Raw genomic sequence first — 18,922 nt, forward strand, 5'->3', positions numbered from 1 at the left:
CAAGAGATAATCCACAAGGTTGCTCTAGAAAGCAAAAAATAAAGTTTTGACTATCAACCTCTCAAAAGAGAGTCAGGAGAAATAAAATCTTAACCAAGTGAATGAGGTAAAGTAAGTGACAACTAGTGATATACATTGGATTCTTAGTATTGGGGCAGCTACAGGCTGTCTTTTTAGAGACAGGGTCTCACTATGTTGCCTAGACTGCCTTAAATCCTAAATTCAAGTGATCCTCCCAGCTCTGACTCCAGAGTAGCTGGGACTACAGATGTGCACCACCATGCCTAACTCTCCCTGTTCTTTTTAAATCCCTTCTTACCCATCTTAGAATCCACTATCTACCATTAACTCCTCCCTTGTAAATAATTTTTAACTCCCTTGATCCACACTCCCTCTGTACAACTCACTTGGTAAAAGCTCAATCCAATTCTTTACTTATTTTGTGCCTGCTCCCAAGCAGCTAAATGTTGGAGAAAAATCGTGCAGTCACAATCCCTTCAAAATTACAAATAAGCAATTCATTAATACCCTTCTTTACTAAGTTCATTTTCCCATCTCCAACAGCCTTTTCCCCTCCACTTTCAACCACCCCTCCTACAGCTAAATGATACTGTCTCCCACTTAATCACGAAAACAGATGAAAGCAGAGAATTACTTATCTTTCCACTACTAATTTCAGTAACCTTCCTGCACCTGTAGCCACATTCCTCTTAAAGATAAGGGGCAATGAGTTCCTGTTCCTGACTAAAGCCAGTCTCACCACCTGTGGCCTAGGTCTCAAGTCCATCTGCCTCCCTCTAAGACTTCACTTAGGTAATTATCTTTTTTTCTCTTGGACACCTTCTTCGACTATCTGTTCAAATGTTGTATCTTCTAAGAGTCTTTCCTAGACTATCCTATCTAAGAGATTTCCCCTTTCTCAATCTTTTTTTTCTCCTTTGTGTGTTTTTTTTCATACTGCCTGTCATTACAAGAGATGCTATATTTATTTATTTCATGTCTGTCTTCTTACTACAATGTAAGCCCCCGGAGGACAAGAATTTTGCCTTTCTTGCATCTATCTTTAGCACCTAATACACTGCCTCATAACATCCTAAGTGCCCAATTATTATTATTTTAAAGGCAGGGCATGCCCAGACAATTTTTTTTTTTTTTTTTTGGGTAGTAGAGACAAGGTCTTGCTATGTTGCCCAGGCTGGTCACAAACTCCTGAGCTCAAGTGATCTTCTTGCCTCAGCCTTTCAAAGTGTTGGAATTACAGGCGTGAGCCACCTCACCCGGCCCCCAATTATTATTTGTTGCATGAATATAGAATAAGCTTCAAACTTCATATGGCCAAAAGAATCACTGATTTTCTGCCCTGATGCATTCCCATTTCAGTAAAAGAGATCACTCAGTTATGCAGGCTCCATACCTTGGGGTCATCCTTGATTTCCCTCTTTTCTTTATAGCCCACATTCAATTGGTCCACGTTGTCAGCTCTACTTCCAAAATATATTCTAAGTATGACTACTTTTCATAATTTCCATTGCTATAGTCCTACCTGAGCTACCAAACTACCACCTGTGGACCACTATGGAAGTTTTACCTTGTCTCCATCCATGCAGACACCAGAGTGATATGTCTAAGACAAAATAAAAATCTCATTCCATTTAAAAAAAACTCTAAAATGACTTCCTATTGCAACCAGAATAAAATCCAAATTGTTTGCCACGGCCAAAATTGCTTATTTACATGTTTACTATTCCTTTTTCCATTAGAAACATCTTGAATAGTACCTAGTATATAATAATCTTTTATAACTTTTTTTTTTTTTGAGACAAAGTCTCACTCTGTCACCCAGGTTGGAGTGCAGTGGTGCAATCTCGGCTCACTGCAACCTCTACCTCCCAGGCTCACACGATTCTCGTGCCTCAGCCTTCCCAGTAGCTTGGATTACAGGCATGCACCACCATGCCTGGCTAATTTTTGTATTTTTAGTAAAGACAGGGTTTCCCCCATGCTGGCCAGGCTGGTCTCAAACTTCTGACCTCAAGTGATCCACCAGCCTTGGCCTCCCGAAGTGCTGGGATTACAGGCATGAGCCACCACTCCTGGTCACTATTTGTTGAGTTGGTTGATCCCTCGCTTTTGACACTCTTCAGAATAGCAGTTCTTAAGATCATAACCCCAACATTCTAGTTCTAAAACATATCCACATATTTACATACTATTTATTCTACATATTTTATGTTCACATATAATAAATACATATTCTAAAAAGGGATTATTGGGCATGCACATTTTGTTTCGTTAGAGGGGTGTATAATAGAGAAAGAAAATAGAGATAAAATTAATTTATTTAAGTTGAACAAACATTTGCTGAGTTTCTGGTGTTACGTGAACCAAGACAAATAGCCTATCCTCGAAAAGCTCAGAGTGGGGTAGCAACATGTATTTTTTAAACTGAAAGGACAGTCACATTACCTACTTCTCTAATCCTTTGTATTATCCCTGTTTGTTTAAACAGCAATAGAGTGTGTGAAGCTGGCTGGAAATAAGAACTGTATATTATTTGCTCCTCCACATAAAGATACTGAGTTTATGTATCAAGTATTTTCTAGATGCAGGACATATAAAGATGAATAACCCTTGCCAGGCGCCATGGCTCATGCCTGTAATCCTAGCACTTTGGGAGGCTGAGGTGGGCAGATTGTTTGAGCTCAGGAGTTCGAGACCAGCCTGGGCAACATGGTGAATCCCCATCTCTACAAAAAGTACAAAAAAAATTTAGCTAGACATGGTGGCCTGTGTCTGTGGTCCCAGCTACTCGAGAGGTTGAGGTGGGACAATCACCAGAGACCGGGAGGCAGAGGTTGCAGTGAGCCAAGATCATACCACTGCACTATAGAGTGAGGTCCTGTCTCCAAAAAAAAAAAAAAAAAAAAAGATTAATAACCCGTGAGATAAATGAAGTCTAGTGAAAACACACATGTAAATAAACAATTATAAATTTATTTATTTATTTATTTATTTATTTGAGACTGAATCTTGCTCTGTCATCCACACTGGAGTGCAATGGCGCGATCTCGGCTCACTGCAACCTCTGCCTCCCAGGTTCAAGCCATTCTCCTGCCTCAGTCTCCCGAGTAGCTGGGATTACAGGTGTGTGCCACCACACCCAGCCAATCATACCATAATTTTAAAACTACTATGTATGCAGTGCTGTGGCAGCACGGTGAAGGATGCAATTAACGCTGCCTAGGGAAGTCTGAGGGAAGGTAATATCTGAGTATGATTAGAAATAGCTCTCCAGATAAAAAAGAGAGAGAAAATAATACAATATGGAGTAAACAATATAGACAAGTGAAAAGAAGAGTGAAACAAATTTATATAGTAATCAACAGTGATTGATTGAATATACCTTAAAAACCAAGTATACAAACGGCGGAGTAGGGTTAGAGTATAAAATCAGGATGAGATTCTGTGATATACTGAAGAACTAATTAAGAATTTAAAGAAGACACACATATTTTAAAAATAAAATAGTGGAAATGGAAAAGATAGGTTGAAACATAGGAAGATACTGGATAAAAAGTCATGTAAGCAGTAAAACAAACTGGATTACCATGTGAAACACTAAAAATGTGACCAATAATTTTGCTATTATTATTATTTTTGAATGAGTGATATTTTATACATTTATTCTTTTATTATTTTTATTTATTTATATTTTTGAGACAGAGTCTTGCCCTGTTGCCTGGGTTGGAATACAGTGGTATAATCTCAATTCATGGCATTCTTGACCTCCCAGGTTCAAGCAATCCTCCCACCTCAGCCTCCTGAGTAGCTTAAGATGACAGGCGTATGCCACTATGCTCAGCCAATTTTGTTTATTTTTTTGTAGAGGCGAGGTCTCACTGTGTTGCCCAGGCTGGACTCAAACTCCTCGACTCAAGGTATCCACCTGCCTTTGCCTCCCAAAGTGCTGGGAAAACAAGTGTGAGCCACCATACCCAGCTTGACTATTATTATTTTTACTACTACTATTATAAGTCTGGCAAAAGATAATAAAGTTCTGAACTAGGTACTGCAGATGAAGAATGTGAAGTCTGTTTGAAGGTATGAGAGAGAAGAAAATGGATTTTCAGCATGGGCACTAATTGAGGGTGGAATGGCAATGAAACCACAGTTTCTTCTCTGACTTTTTTAGTCTAACTGCTCTCCAGCAAAGTATTCTCAAAAGCTCCCCTTTTAGCTAAAAAGCTCTATTTCAGGTATGGACAAGCTGAACATATTTCCTAGAGTCTCCCAAATTATCCTGATGTGAAATTCTGTATATGGAACTAGTTTGACTGGGTGCAAACAGCATCTTTTTTCCTTAGGACTCCTGTATCCTCTCTCTAGGCTCTTCAAGTGGGGAAAAAAACTGAGAAGAGAAGCATGTTTCTGCTCTTTTCACTGCACACACACTTATCTTCTATCACACTGCTGCTGCTTGTAGAGCTCATTATGTACAGTGCCCATGCTAGCCACTGAGGAAAGGAGACAACAATATGGAGACAACATAGACCATGGGGGTTACACCTATGGAAGGTAGACAAACATTTAATAAACAGATCATGGGCCATAGTTTCTGTAAAGTATTTTTATAAATAAAGTTTACAGCCATGCCCAATTTATGCATTGTCTGCGGCTGTTTTTTGCTACAATGGCACTGCTGAATGGTTGTAACAGATTCTGTGGCCCACAAAGCCAAAAATGTTTGCTATCTGGACTTCATAAAGAAGTTTGTCAAGCTCTAAAGCAGGCCATTAATTAATTTTATATGATAGTGTGAGAAAGAGGAAGCTGGTTAGTATGAAGTGTTGGGGCAATTACCCTGAAAAACTGAAGGATGAGCTTAACAAAGGAATGGTCTCAAAGGCAAGGCTGGGAGTAACAGCATTATGTAAAAGACCTGAGGTGGGAAAGAGCACAGTGCATACCAAGAACTGAGACAAGGTCAGTGTGGCTTGAGTACAAGTAGTGTTGTGTAATGAGATCAGAAAGGCAGGCACAGATTACATGATGCAGGGTCTTAGAGGCCACAACACCGATTTTATATCTTAATCTATAGGACAATGAGAGCCTATCAAAGGCTTAGGTGAAGAAGCGTGGTTATGAGTAAATCTGTGCTTTTAAAATATTTCTGTTTTAAGGGAAATAATGGGAGAAGGGGTGGACAGCAAGAGATTTAAGACTAGTTAGAAGGCAACAAGAGATCGAGAAAAGGGGATGACAGCTTGGATCACAAGAAAGGAAGGAAAAAGAAAAAATTGAGAAATATATAGGAAGATGAATTGGCAGAATTTTTTGACTGATTAAGCGGAAAAAGCTGAAGGAAGGACAGCTGACAAAGATGATTATTATAACATAGCATATATAACAGGCTGGATGGCTAAACAGGGTACATGAGGTGAGTACAATGGAAGGCAGGAGGAGGAGATATGGGAGGAGAAAATTAGCTCACTTTGTTTAAAGTATCCCAAAACAAAATGAATATGTCCACTAAGAGTTGATAAGACAGGGCCGGGCGCGGTGGCTCACGCCTGTAATCCTCGCACTTTGGGAGGCCACGGCAGGCAGATCACTTGAGGTCAGGAGTTTGAGACCCACCTGGCCAACATGCTGAAACCCCGTCTCTACTAAAAATACAAAAACTGGCCAGGCGTGGTGGTGGGCACCTGTGGTTCCAGCTACTCGGGAGGCCGAGGCAGAAGTATCGCTTGAACAGGGGAGGCAGAGGTTGCAGTGAGCCAAGATCATGCCACTGCACTCCCCTGGGTGACAGAGCAAGATTCCATCTCAAAAAAAAAAAAAAAAAAGTTGATACACTGGCCAGCAGAAGTAGGAAGGCTGGGATGAATTTTTTGGTGAGGTCTCGATAATGAAAGTTTTGTTTAAAAAACAAAACAACAAAAATTGGATAATAGTATTAAACCTTATATACATTAACTTTTATGTCTCGGTTAAACGGACATAGAAAAAGAAGTTACCCACAGGAGAAGAGAAAGAATACACAGGAAAAAAGAATGTTAAAAAGACCAAAAGTCATAAAAAAGATATATATCTGCTTTACCATTTTGCCTGAGACTTTGCTGCTAGGTTTAACTGAATCTGAGCAAATAAGACTGCAAGTATTTTCATTCTCCACAGGTGCTCAGTAGAAATATGGATTCCAGCTATAAAATGGTCTCAAAATATGACCATTGAGTGAGGGTCTAAATGCACATATGTTAATCTGGTACCCAGATCTTACATGCTTTGTTTTGTTTTGTTTTGAGGCGAGTCTTGCTGTGTCCCTCAGGCTGGAGTGCAGTGGTGTGAACAACTTACTGCAGCCTTGACCTCTGGGGTTCAAGCAATTCTTCCACCTCAGCCTTTTGAGCAGCTGGGACCACAACTGTGGGCCACACAGCTAATTTTAAAATTTTTCTGTAGAGACGGGGGTCTCCTTATCTTGCCCAGGCTGGTCTCAAACTCCTGAGCACAAGCAATCCTCCTGCCTCGGCCCCCCAAAGTGCTGGGAATACAGGCATGAGCTATGATGCCCAGCCCCCTTAACTTGCATTTTTGAAAGTCATCACAAACTTCAGGACTGTATATAACACTCCCATAAAAATAAAAAATTAAACCCATATAAAAGAGAATTCTCGACACTTACTTTTCAAGCTCTTCCTGAGAATGGGCAAATGTACAATTTGTTCCTCGTGGACAACCCCCTTGCTGTCGCAGATCTCGGCACATGCTAGTCTTGTATTTGCTGTTTGGCTGAGGCTACAAAAATGGAACACATTCAATGAGTGGCAAAGTGAAGATTCCATTTGTAATTCACTCTGGGAAGTTCAGAACTTTATAATTACACCTTTAATTCTTTTTCACATTAGACAAGTAATTCTTGTGCTGAAACAACTAATATTCCATTGTTTCCTGTTGTGAGTTATGTGACATAACCCTGAGTTGGCACTTTAGATATTCCTTCTGAAGATTATTTGAAACTGGCTCAAATGTTATTATGTCCATTTATTCATTAGTTAACAGAATGCCCAGAAAAAGACAATATTTTTTCATCAATTTATTGCCGTCTTAAAATTCTGCTACCAAAATCAAACAATTTTAAAAAGCATTTAAAAAAGCCGAAAGCTTTGTCTATTTAAACTTTCTCAGAAAAGGTAGAATACAATTCCCCCAGAAGTGAAAAATTACCAATTCACTTGTCAACTTGAGGGTACAATTCTCAGGCTTAAACTATCTGAGTTCACACAATGCGGCAGAATATTAAAATTTCACTATGACTTCTACAATTTGCATCAAAATCTAAGATATTCTTATTCTTTTTTTTTTTTTTTTTTTTTGAGACGGAGTCTCACTCTGTCGCCCAGGCTGGAGTGCAGTGGCCGGATCTCTGCTCACTGCAAGCTCCGCCTCCTGGGTTTACGCCATTCTCCCGCCTCAGCCTCCCGAGTAGCTGGGACTACAGGCGCCCGCCACCTCGCCCGGCTAGTTTTTTTTGTATTTTTTAGTAGAGACGGGGTTTCACCATGTTAGCCAGGATGGTCTCGATCTCCTGACCTCGTGATCCGCCTGTCTCGGCCTCCCAAAGTGCTGGGATTACAGGCTTGAGCCACCGCGCCCGGCCAAGATATTCTTATTCTTATGAGCCTAAGATGAAAACATTTGCTTTTCAGTCAACATTTTAAGTTACAATGTCTCCTAAGAATGAGGAAAGAAAAGTACAAAGTGTGGGTTTGATCCCAGCTCTTACTGACAGCACAATCTTTTTTATTTTTTTTTATTTTTATTTTTGAGACGGAGTCTGGCTCTGCTGCCCAGGCTGGAGTGCAGTGGCGCCATCTCGGCTCACTACAAGCTCCACTTCCCGGGTTCACGCCATTCTCCCTGCCTCAGCCCCCAAGGAGCTGGGACTACAGGTGCCTGCCACCACGCCTGGCTAATTTTTTGTATTTGTAGTAGAGATGGGGTTTCACTGTGTTAGCCAGGATGGTCTCGATCTCCTGACTTCGTGATCTGCCCCCCTTGGCCTCCCAAAGTGCTGAGATTATAGGCATGAGACACTGCACCCACCCCCTGACAGCACAATCTTATATTATTTAACCTCTTTGAATTTCAGCTTGGACATAGCAACTACATTGCAGGTGACTGTGAGGATAAGAAATAATACACGTAAAACATTGAATGTAGTGAATGGCTCATAATAACTTAATAAACAGAAGTTATTAGTATAAAGGATTATATCTTAACTTCTTTTTATTTTATTTTATATTTTTGGAGACAAGAGTCACTCTATCGCCCAGGCTGGAGTGCAGTGGCGCTATCTCGGCTCACTGTAGCCTCTATCTCCCGGGTTCAAGCGATTCTCCTGACTCAGCCTTCTGAGTAGCTGGGATTACAGGTGTCCATCAGCATGCCAGGCTAATTTTTGTATTTTTTTTTTTTTTTTTTGGTAGAGACGGGGTTTCACCATGTTGGCCAGGCTAGTCTCGAACTTCTGACCTCAAGTGATCTGCTCACCTCGACCTCCCAAAGTGCTGGGATTACAGGCGTGAGCCACTGTGTCTGGCCAGGATTATATCTCAATTTCTAAAGTACATTGAAAATTACCTTGAAAATTCAAATTTCATCTGGGCACGGTGGCTCACGCCTGTAATCCCAGCACTTTGGGAGGTCGAGGTGGGCAGATCACCTGAGGTCAGGAGTTTGAGACCAGCCTGGCCAACATGGTAAAACCCTATCTCTACAAAAAATACAAAAATTAGCAGGGCATGGTGGCGCTTGCCTGTAATCCCAGCTACTTGGGAGGCTGAGGCAGGAGAATTACTTGAACTCAGGAGGCAGAGGTTGCAGTGAGCTGAGATAGCATCACTGCACTCCAGCCTGGGCAACAGAGTGAGGCTTTGTCTCAAAAAAAAAAAAGGATTCAAATTCCATAAATGACAATTTCCCACGGTAGAAAAGAATTAGACAAAATGGAATCAATTATCTACATTTGGTCAAAAAAATTCTGTAATGAAGTATACTCACATCTAAGATACCCTCAAAACTCTTGCTGTGCTATAAAATGTTACCAAGTACATTAAAAACTGGGTTTCTCCCAAAAGAACAGAGATGGTAAAAACTTATGAGTCACATACTGAGTCCAATTAACAAAACAGCTTGTTAAGATGTTCAGGATGAAACTGAGTTAGAGATAATAGCAGTCAGAAATGTAATAGATATACTTACCTGAGGGGTCTCATGGCCTTTTCTACTATAATTTTGTATGAAGTCCACAAGGCCATGAACTACTGTTTTAACAGCTACCATTGCATTTTCTAGCTGCTCCCAAGTTGGTGAAACAGCATCTAAAATAAGCCACCAAGGGCATGGGGGTTGGGAGGGGAAGAACGTTAGCAGTAATTCTCTTGTATTATTCACCTCGAAAGTAGAAAAAAATATAAGCAACTGAGCATGTTCCCACATACCTGGATTAGGGTCTATGTTTGCAAGAAGCTCTAAATGAGGTCTCAGTCTATTTAAGTTAGCTGGGTCACCTGTTCGTTGCAAAACAATTGTCAATTCCTGGACACTCTTTGCAAATGACTCTGGAGACTGTAGCTAACAAACAGAAATGAGAATGCTTTTTACTTTGGTTCTCATGACACATTTATATTCAATTACTTTCAATTTTCAACACATTTAATAGGTTTTCAAGTGTCTTCAGATTCCACAGTAGGACTATCAGTGATGAATTAAATTTTCACCTCAGAATCTGCCCTATGAAATTCATCATTAGACACTTAGAAAACTTATAAGCTGTATTAACTCTCTGAGGTCAGAATATAGATAAGCTTGAAATTTTGTAAGCCTCACTGCTTTTATGCTAGTATGTATTTGTTTCCCTGTTGCATCCCTTTATTTTGCAAGTAGAAAAATAAAAAGAAAATAAGGATAATTTATAAGAGTCTGACATTTAAAAACACAGGAATCTCCAACTGTTTGTGTATAGACTCTTTAGAATATTCTATTACTCTTCAACGTAACAGCAATGGTAGAACATCAGCAACTCTAATTTCACAAACCTTATCAATGATAGACTGCATGTGTGATTTATGAGCCAAATCACCATACAAAAGAGAGGACCACTGTTCAGGTGAAATACGGAGTCCTGCTTCCATAGCAATATGAACAATTTGGGCATCATGTTCCCTGCGTAACGCTTCATAACTCCGAAATTCTTCCTTCAGCTGCATTAAGGAAGAGTCTTCATCTCTTTTGGTAACCTAAGAAATAGAAAAGAGAAAAAGAAACTCATCAGAATTGGTCTGTGCTTTCTCCCTTCAACTGATTCGTTTATTCTTTTTTCACGGAGGCTGGGGGATACTTACATATCAGACACCACACAAATAAGGTACATAGATAAGATAATGTCCTGACCACAAATTCTTTCTGGAACAAAACAGAACTTACATAACTAAATACATAATCCCTGCCTTCAATGATTTCAGCCACTGTTAAGAAAGAGAAACTTGTAAGTAGAAAATTACAGTAAAAGTGCTATTATAAGGCTTGATGGCAACAAAGAGGAAAAGGAATTAAATTAGCGAGAAGAACGGGATTTCAGAAAAGGCTTCTCCCAGCTGAAAGCTACATGAATTGATTTGTGTACAATAAATATGAGTTTCCTGAGCAAAGAAAGGTGAGGAGGCCGGGGTGGTGGCTCATGCCTGTAATCCCAGCACTTTGAGAGGCCGAGGTGGGCGGGTCACTTGAAGTCAGGAGTTTGAGACCAGCCTGGTCAACGTGATGAAACCCAATCTCAAATAAAAATACAAAAATTAGTCGGGCGTGGCGGTGGCAGGCACCTGTAATCTCACCTACTCGGGAGGCAGAGGTTGCAGTGAGCTAAGATAGCACCATAGCACTCTAGCCTGAGGGACAGAGTGAGACTCCGTCTCAAAAAAAAAAAAAAAAGAAAAAGAAAAAAAAAGGGGGAGAAATAGAATTTTTAAAAGAGCAGCAAGTGGTGAAACAGAAACATGAAAAAGCAGAACACATAGGGTTAAGGTATGATACAGGCTATAGAGTAATAATAGAGGGCATTATATACTACGGTAGGAAATTTGGATATTATCATGAAGGGAATGTGAACCCACTGATTTTTTTGGAGGGGTGGGGATGGGGAGGACAGGGTCTCACTTTGTCACCCAGGTTGGAGTGCAGTGGCACGATCTAGGCTTGCTGTAGCCTTGACTTTCTGGGCTCAAGCAATCTTCTCGCTTTGGCCTCCCAAAGTGCTGGGATTACAGGTATAAACCACTGTACAGGGCTGATTTAGGATTTTTAAGCAGAGAAGTGACATGATCAGATTTATGTTTTAAAAAACATCACTTTGGTAACAGGAGAGGATAAAGATAGACAAGCAAGGAATCCAGCTAATAGGTACACATATATTAGTACTACCACATGATAATTAAGAAATTTTCTTGGGAGGCTGAGGCAGGAGGATGGCCTGCACCCAGGAGTTCAAGGCTGCAGTGAATTATGATGGCACCATTGCACTCCAGCCTAAGCAACAGAGCGAAAGTCCGTCACTTGAAAGAAGAAATTTTCTGCTACCCCAGAAATTATCATCAGGGTATATAGCTTTAACCTCTACTTAAGTAGTAAAAAACTATACATTAAAAAGTTACAGAGTTTTATAGGGCCTAGTGAAGTGTGTAGAAATAGAGATTAATTTCAATAGTTGCCCTAAGAGCATGAAACTAAACATTATGACTATGAGGCAGATAGTGTCCAAGTCTCATTAGTGGAGTTAAATGAATTAATCCCAACACATTTCTATTACCAATTACCTGTTATCTCAAACTAAGCGGTCTGCCAAGAAAACAGTTTTCTGTCTGTACTATTTTCACTCTTGGGAGCTATAAAACCAACAAAATAACCTAAATAAGCTTTGGTTTCAAATTTAAATGTTTTACTTTCATAGAAGCCAATAGGCCTTTCTACTTCCAAGTACATGAGACATTCTCAAGACCCAGGCAGCAACCTACACTCTTGGATCATAAAAACACTTTAAGGATTCAGCTTGCTTTCAGTATCTGTTACTACCTGCTAGCCTATTAGACAATGAAACTACATTTTAAAATATATTGGGGTTCTTCCCTACCCCTTCCACTAAACAAAAAACAACATCTAAAAGCAGAGTGGACCAATCTCCTCAACCTTCCATTTCCTTGTTGTATGTGAGATAACATGTAGGCCATTTTCAGATTAAAGGTATTAATCTAATCACTACAGAGAATGAGATAACAAAAATAATAATGGGTTACAAAGTTTACATACTCCTTATGAAGTTTTCAATATAGTTCCTGATTTCAAGACACTAAATGTAAAGAAATTAGGTTTCTGCAGTCCACTTTTACTTGATAAGAGTCAAGTTTACCAAATGATTTCCTTATGTTCTTTCTGTTACTGACATCTTCACATATATACTCTTATTTTGCCAATAGATAGTAACAGGTACTACCAAAAGGTGGTACCGCAGATGCAATCAATGCAGAAGGAAAGTTTCCTCTCAACTCTTGTAAGCATTCTGTATTGCTAGGGCCTCTAGACCGGGTAACAGGAATTTCAGGAAGTATCTGTCTCACAAACAGGCATGTCTTTCCATAGATACTTAGTGCTTACCTTAAAACAAGAAGCTCGATACAGTAGTTGCACAACATGACCAATACTTGTTTTTGATGCCTGAGGAAATCTTGGTTCTAGTCTCTGCACAACAAAAAGTACCAGAACTTTCCTTGAGAGGGCAGAACCATCTTCCAATGCCAGTAATACCAGCTTCAAGGCCTCTTCTTGCATAGCTAAAAATATTAAAGGAACATAAGTTCATGACAAATGAGGAACCCATCAGATCATGCGTGTCACAGACATCTTTGGGTATTAGAGTTTATAGTGGCCCATTACCCATAATCTATATTTAATCAGCACAAAGAGGACATCACACGTACATAGTTTATTTAAAAGGTAATCAAGCAAAATAAAACATACTTTCCATAAATAAAACATTCTTCCACTAAATACCAATCAGAACACAAGTTAACAGAACTTAAAGTATCTTCTGTATTTAACAGTCAATTAGATGATGATAAGGTTAAGGTAAAAAAAAAGTCATTTATAAAACACATAGCTGGGTGTGGTGGTTCACACCTATAAATCCCACCACTTTGAGAGGCCAAGGCAGGGAGACTGTTTGAGCCCAGGAGTTTGAGACCAGCTTGGGTAATATAGGGAGACCCTGTCTCTACAAAAAATGTTAAGTATTAAAAAAATTAGCCAGGCATGGTGGCATGTGCCTGTGGTTCCAGCTCTTGGGAGGCAAAGTGGAGGATCACTTGAGCCCAGGAGGTTAAAGCTGTAGTGAGCTGTGATCACGTCACTGCACTCCAGCCTAGGTAACAGAGACGGACCCCATCTCAAATAAATATATAAAAATTAAATACACAGAACTACTCTGACAATGATATGCAAAGGACCCACAGCACGCTTATAATAAATGGTATTGTTTTCATGCATGAGACTGTTACTTTGCCTGTCAGAACTATTTTGCATATAATTTAAAAAATATTAGCCTCTGAATGCAAAACCCAAAGAAGGTATTAATTTCATTTATGTTGCTTTATAGCCAGGAATATATAGTATAATCTGAAGTTAATCATTAGAGAAAATCAGATTTCTAAATTAAGAAATATTCTGAGGCTGGGCACGCTGGCTCATGCTTGTAATTCCTGTACTTTGGGAGGCCGAGGCGGGCAGATCACCTGAGGTCAGGAGTTCGAGACCATCCTGACCAACATGGTGAAACCCCATCTCTACTAAAAATACAAAAATTAGCTGGGCATGGTGGTGTGCATCTGTACTCCCAGCTACTCAGGAGGCTGAGGCAGGAGAATCCCTTGAACCCGGGAGGCAGAGGTTGCAGTGAGCCGAGATTGCACCGAGCCGAGATTGCACCACTGCATTACAGCCTGGCGACACAGCGAAAGTCCATCTCAAAAAAAAAAAAAAAAAAGAAATATTCTGTAAAATAAATAGCCTGTATTCTTCAAGAATATGTGTCATGAAAGTTCCAGAATAAAGACGACTAAAAAGAGACATGACTAAAACATACAGAAAGTGATCTTGAACTGGATCTTACACTTGAAGAAAATAAATACTATAAAAGATATTTTTGGAATAGTTGACAAAACTGGAATATGAACTACAAATTGTATATAGTACTGTATTGTATCATTAATTTTTAAAAATTTAATGAATGTAATATTGTTACATAAGAGAGTATCCTTGTTTTCAGGAAACACACTGAAGTATTAAAGGAACGGAGCATAAAATAAACAACCTACTCTCAAATGGTTCAGAAGAAGAGGGAAAAAATAACAAATATGGCAAAATATTAGAAACTGCTGAATGTTGGTAAAGAATATACAAAAAATTCTCTGCATTATTCTTACAACTTTTCCATAAATACGAAATTATTTCAAAATTACAAATTACAAATACATGGTTATCAATCAAAACAATACAGCTTAAGAGCAGAAATATTATCTGGATTCAAAATACCAACCCTTTTTCTAAGTGAGGCTATTGAGGTCCAGAGAAGTTAAGTGTTTAAGCCAAGGTAACATATCTAGTTACCAACAAAATTGGAACTATAATGGCAAAAACCACAATTACTTTTGCACCAATCTAATAGAACCAAGGACTTTTAAAATTTTTTTAATTTTTTCTTTTTTCTTTCTTTCTTTTTTTCACCTCCCAGTGTTTCTCTGCTAGCAAGGACTTCTTTTAAAAACTGAGATAAAATTAACCATTTTAACTGCACAATTCAGTGGTATCTACTATATTCATAATATTGTACAACCATCAACTCTAATTTAAGACATTTTCATCACCCCAAAGGAAACTCATTGCCATTAAGCAGTCACTGTTCATACACTCTATACACAGCCCCGGCAACAGTAGGCTGTCTGGTTTCTTTAATTTAATGTGGGTTTTTTTTCTTTTTCTTTCTTTTTTTTTTTTTTTGAGACAAAATCTCGCTCTGTCACCTAGGCTGGAGTGCAGTGGCACAATCTTGGCTCACTGCAACCTCCGCCTCCTGGGTTCAAATGATTCTTGTGCCTCAGCCTCCTGAATAGCTGGGATGACAGGTGTGCACCACCATGTCCAGCTAATTTTTTTGTATTTTCAGTAGAGACAGAGTTTTCCCACGTTGGCCAGGCTGGTCTCAAACTCCTGACCTCAAGTTATCCACCTGCCTCAGCCTCCCAAAGTGCTGGGATTACAGGTGTGAGCCACTGCGCCCAACCTAATGTAGTATTTTTGAAGCTCATCCACATGCAGCATATATATGCATTTATTCCTTTTATGGCTGAGGAATAGCCTATTTATGGACATATTACATTTTGTTAATCCATTTATCACTTGATGGACACTTGGATTGTTTCCACCTTTTGACTATTGCAAATAATGCTGCAATAAATACTTGTATACAAGTATTAGTTTGAATATCTGTTTTCTATTCTTTTGGGTATACACCTAGGAATACAACTGCTGGGTCATATGGTAATTGTTTAACTTTTTAAGGAACTAAACAAATTATTTTCCAAAGCAGCATACCATTTTACATGCCCACATTCTCCACATTCTCATCAACATTTGTTATGTTCCATTTTTTAAAATTATAGCTACTCCCAGCATTTTGGGAGGCCGAGATGGAAGGATTACTTGAGGCCAGGAGTTCTGAAGTTACAGTGGGCTAAAACCATGCCACTGCACTCCAACCTGAGCAATGGAGCAAGACCCTGTCTCTAAAAAAATGAAATAAAATAATGGCCAAGTGGGTATAAACAAGTATGTCACTGTGATTTTGATTTGCATCTCCCTAATAACTAAATACACTCAGGATTTTTTCATGTGCTTGTTAGCCATCATGTCTCTTCTTTGGAGAAATGTCTACTCAAGTTATGTGCCCATTTTTAAATTAGGCTGTCTTTTTGTTTCTGAGCTGTAGAAAAAAGAGATTTGACACCTAGTCTAGTGCTTCTTTAAAAGTAAACATCAGAAACATCTAAAGGTAACATTCTTTAATTCTGTATGAAACTAGATTTTTGAAATATTTTAAAAATTTGTATAATGGAAAATTTTAAACATACATAAAAGCAGAGATAACTTGCACCCATAACACAGCTTTTGCCAGTCAGGTTTCATCTACTTCATGCTCATTTTTGTAGTTTACTTTGGTTGGAGTATCTAAAAGTCCCAGACAATATATTACTTCATTCTTAAGTACTTCAGTATGTAATTCTAACAGATAAGACTTAAAAAATTGTTTTAATATAACACCACTATCACACCTAACAAAAGTAATATATTTTCTTTCTTTTTTGAGACAGGGTCTTGTTCTGTCATCCAGGCTGGAATGCAGTGGCATAATTGCACTCATTGCACTTCCACCTCCTGAGCTCAAATGATCCTCCTGACCACAGGCATGTGCCACCACACCCGACTCATTTTTGTAGAGATGGAGTTTCGACATATTGCCCAGACTGGTCTCCAACTCCAGGACTCAAGCAATGCGGCGCCTAGGCCTCCCAAAGTGCTGGGATTACAGGCATGAGTCATCCCACCCAGCCACATTATTTTCTTAATGTGATCTAATATTCAGTCTGTTCTATTTTCTCCCATTGTCTCAAAAATGTCTTCTCAAAGTATCCAAATCACATATTGCTTTTGATTGATGTATCTATAGGCTTTAGAAAAAAATCTGTATCAATTCTCCACCATCCTCTAACTCTCTCATTTAAAAGAAAATCTATTTCTTAAAGAAAAATTTTTCTGAAGTTTCCCACATTATAGATCTGATAATTTTGCGCTGACAATATTTTTAATTTTTTATGTATTATTATTTTTTGAGACAAGGTGTTGCTTTGTCACCCAGGCTGGAGTGCAGTGGCATCATCAAGGCTCACTGTGGTCTCAACTTCGTGAGCCTCTGATCTTAGCCTCCTGAGGAGCTAGGACCACCGGTGCATGCCACCATGCCCGACTAATTTTTGTATTTTTGGTAGAGATGGGGTTTTACCATGTTTCCCAGGCTGGTTTCAAACTCCTGGGCTCAAGCGATCTGCCCGACTTGGCCTCCCAAAGCTCTGGGATTATAGGCATGAGCCACTGTGCCCAGCCTATGATATTTTTAAGTATGGTCCTCTAGCCTCCTTAATTCATGTAAAGTTTGTTTGCTGCCAAGGGCACCTCTTATTCCATGCATCATGTCAAGATATACACAGTACAGGCCTATTTTTTTCCACTTTCAGTAATGCTAAGATTTATCAGTGGGTTCAGACTTTATCCATCTATTATAAACTTCCCCAGTTACCTCTCATCTAAAGGGTTTAACAGCCATAAATAATTCTTGCTGAAGCCCATTAATACATTTGGGGATGCAAAATTGTGATTCTTCTAATTGTATCATTTTCTAAATGTATTATTAGTTTGAATTCAGCTAAAAGAGGAAACTTTCCTCAATATGTAAGAATCGTTTTGTACATATTGTGTTTCAATGCATTGGAGTCATTCATTATAATGTTTAAATTGCCCTACTTACATCTACTAGGAGCTCCTTCATGTTCAATTCTTTGTCCTTTCAACAAAATTGTCTCTCCCTTATCTCTTTCTCTGGGGGTCAACTGATCCTCCCACCTAAGCCTCCCAAAGTACTGGGATTATAAGCTTTTTTGCTTCCCCTCTCCCCACCCAGCACATGACTTCCTACCCCAGGACTGGAATAAGGCATTCACCCAAAGAGCCCTGCCTCTGTTTAGTGGGAAATGGTATATATGAAAGCCCACAATCTGGGTGTTAGGGTTATTCATCACTTCTAAGTATTTTCAGTGGACAGACCATGGACACTGGCATTTTTTAGAAATAGAAAAACAAATGAGTCTGTATTAAAATTGCCAATTCAAATTTAAGGCTGCAGGAGTTTTACTTAAATCTTTGATTTTATACTTGTATCTTTCCTTCTTTCTTTTTTTTTTTTGAGATGGAGTTTTGCTCTTTCACCCAGGCTAGAGTGAAGTGGCATGATCTAGGCTCACTCAACCTCTGCCCCCAGGTTACAGCGATTCTCATGCCTCAGCCTCCCGACTAGCTGAAATTACAAACACCTGCCACCACGTCCAGCTAAGTTTTGTATTTTTAGTAGAGATGGGTTTTTGCCATGTTGGCCAGGCTAGTCTTGAACTCCTGACCTCAGGTGATCCACCCGCCTTGGCCTCCCAATGTGCTGGGATTACAGGTGTGAGCCACCGTGCCTGGCCTTGTATCTTTTTTTTAAATGCTGAAAGTCTTGATTCTGGTGGCATTAACATAATTATTTGCTTACTTGTTTTATGCTACTGTGTGTCTGTTTAAGTTACTAAATAACAATACCAGTAGAATTATGAACAATATGACAAATGAATATAATTTAGGATTTATTGTATATTCCACTAGGGATATAAAGGTCAAAACACTGTGTTCTAAAGTAACCTGAAATAATTCATTCTCGAATGGATATGCTACCAACTTGTTTTAGCTTTATTTTTAGGTATTATTTTAATCATTTTTAATTAAATTTTAAAAATATTTAAAGTTGTTTTATAATTACATAAAACACTTATGTGGTTCCAAAGCACAAAACAAGATAGAGTTGACAAGGTATAGCTTCTGTCCCTGTCTGCTTTCCCTTGATTCCTTGTTCTTCTACATACTGGTATTAGTCTTTTTTTTTTTTTTTTTTTTTTAACCATTGTTTCTTTTGGAAAATTTAAATGATTAAGTTGGATTTTCTCCCTCCTTC

The 18,922-nt window shown here is 39.0% G+C and overlaps 1 protein-coding gene across 1 annotated transcript in view; it reads right to left on the reverse strand.

Moving 5' to 3' along the window:
* RC3H2 (ring finger and CCCH-type domains 2) overlaps positions 1-18,922 on the reverse strand; it is a 63,526-nt gene that overhangs the window by 23,773 nt on the left and 20,831 nt on the right. The window contains exons 4-8 of the mRNA XM_011965488.1: positions 12,709-12,884; positions 10,101-10,301; positions 9,504-9,636; positions 9,265-9,383; positions 6,686-6,798 (exon numbers count right to left, since the gene is read on the reverse strand). Of these exons, the coding sequence (XP_011820878.1) occupies positions 6,686-6,798; positions 9,265-9,383; positions 9,504-9,636; positions 10,101-10,301; positions 12,709-12,884 (742 nt within the window). The remainder of the gene's footprint in view (positions 1-6,685; positions 6,799-9,264; positions 9,384-9,503; positions 9,637-10,100; positions 10,302-12,708; positions 12,885-18,922) is intronic.

Source organism: Mandrillus leucophaeus, unplaced genomic scaffold (genome assembly GCF_000951045.1).
Source record: "Mandrillus leucophaeus isolate KB7577 unplaced genomic scaffold, Mleu.le_1.0 Scaffold729, whole genome shotgun sequence".
NCBI lineage: Eukaryota > Metazoa > Chordata > Mammalia > Primates > Cercopithecidae > Mandrillus > Mandrillus leucophaeus.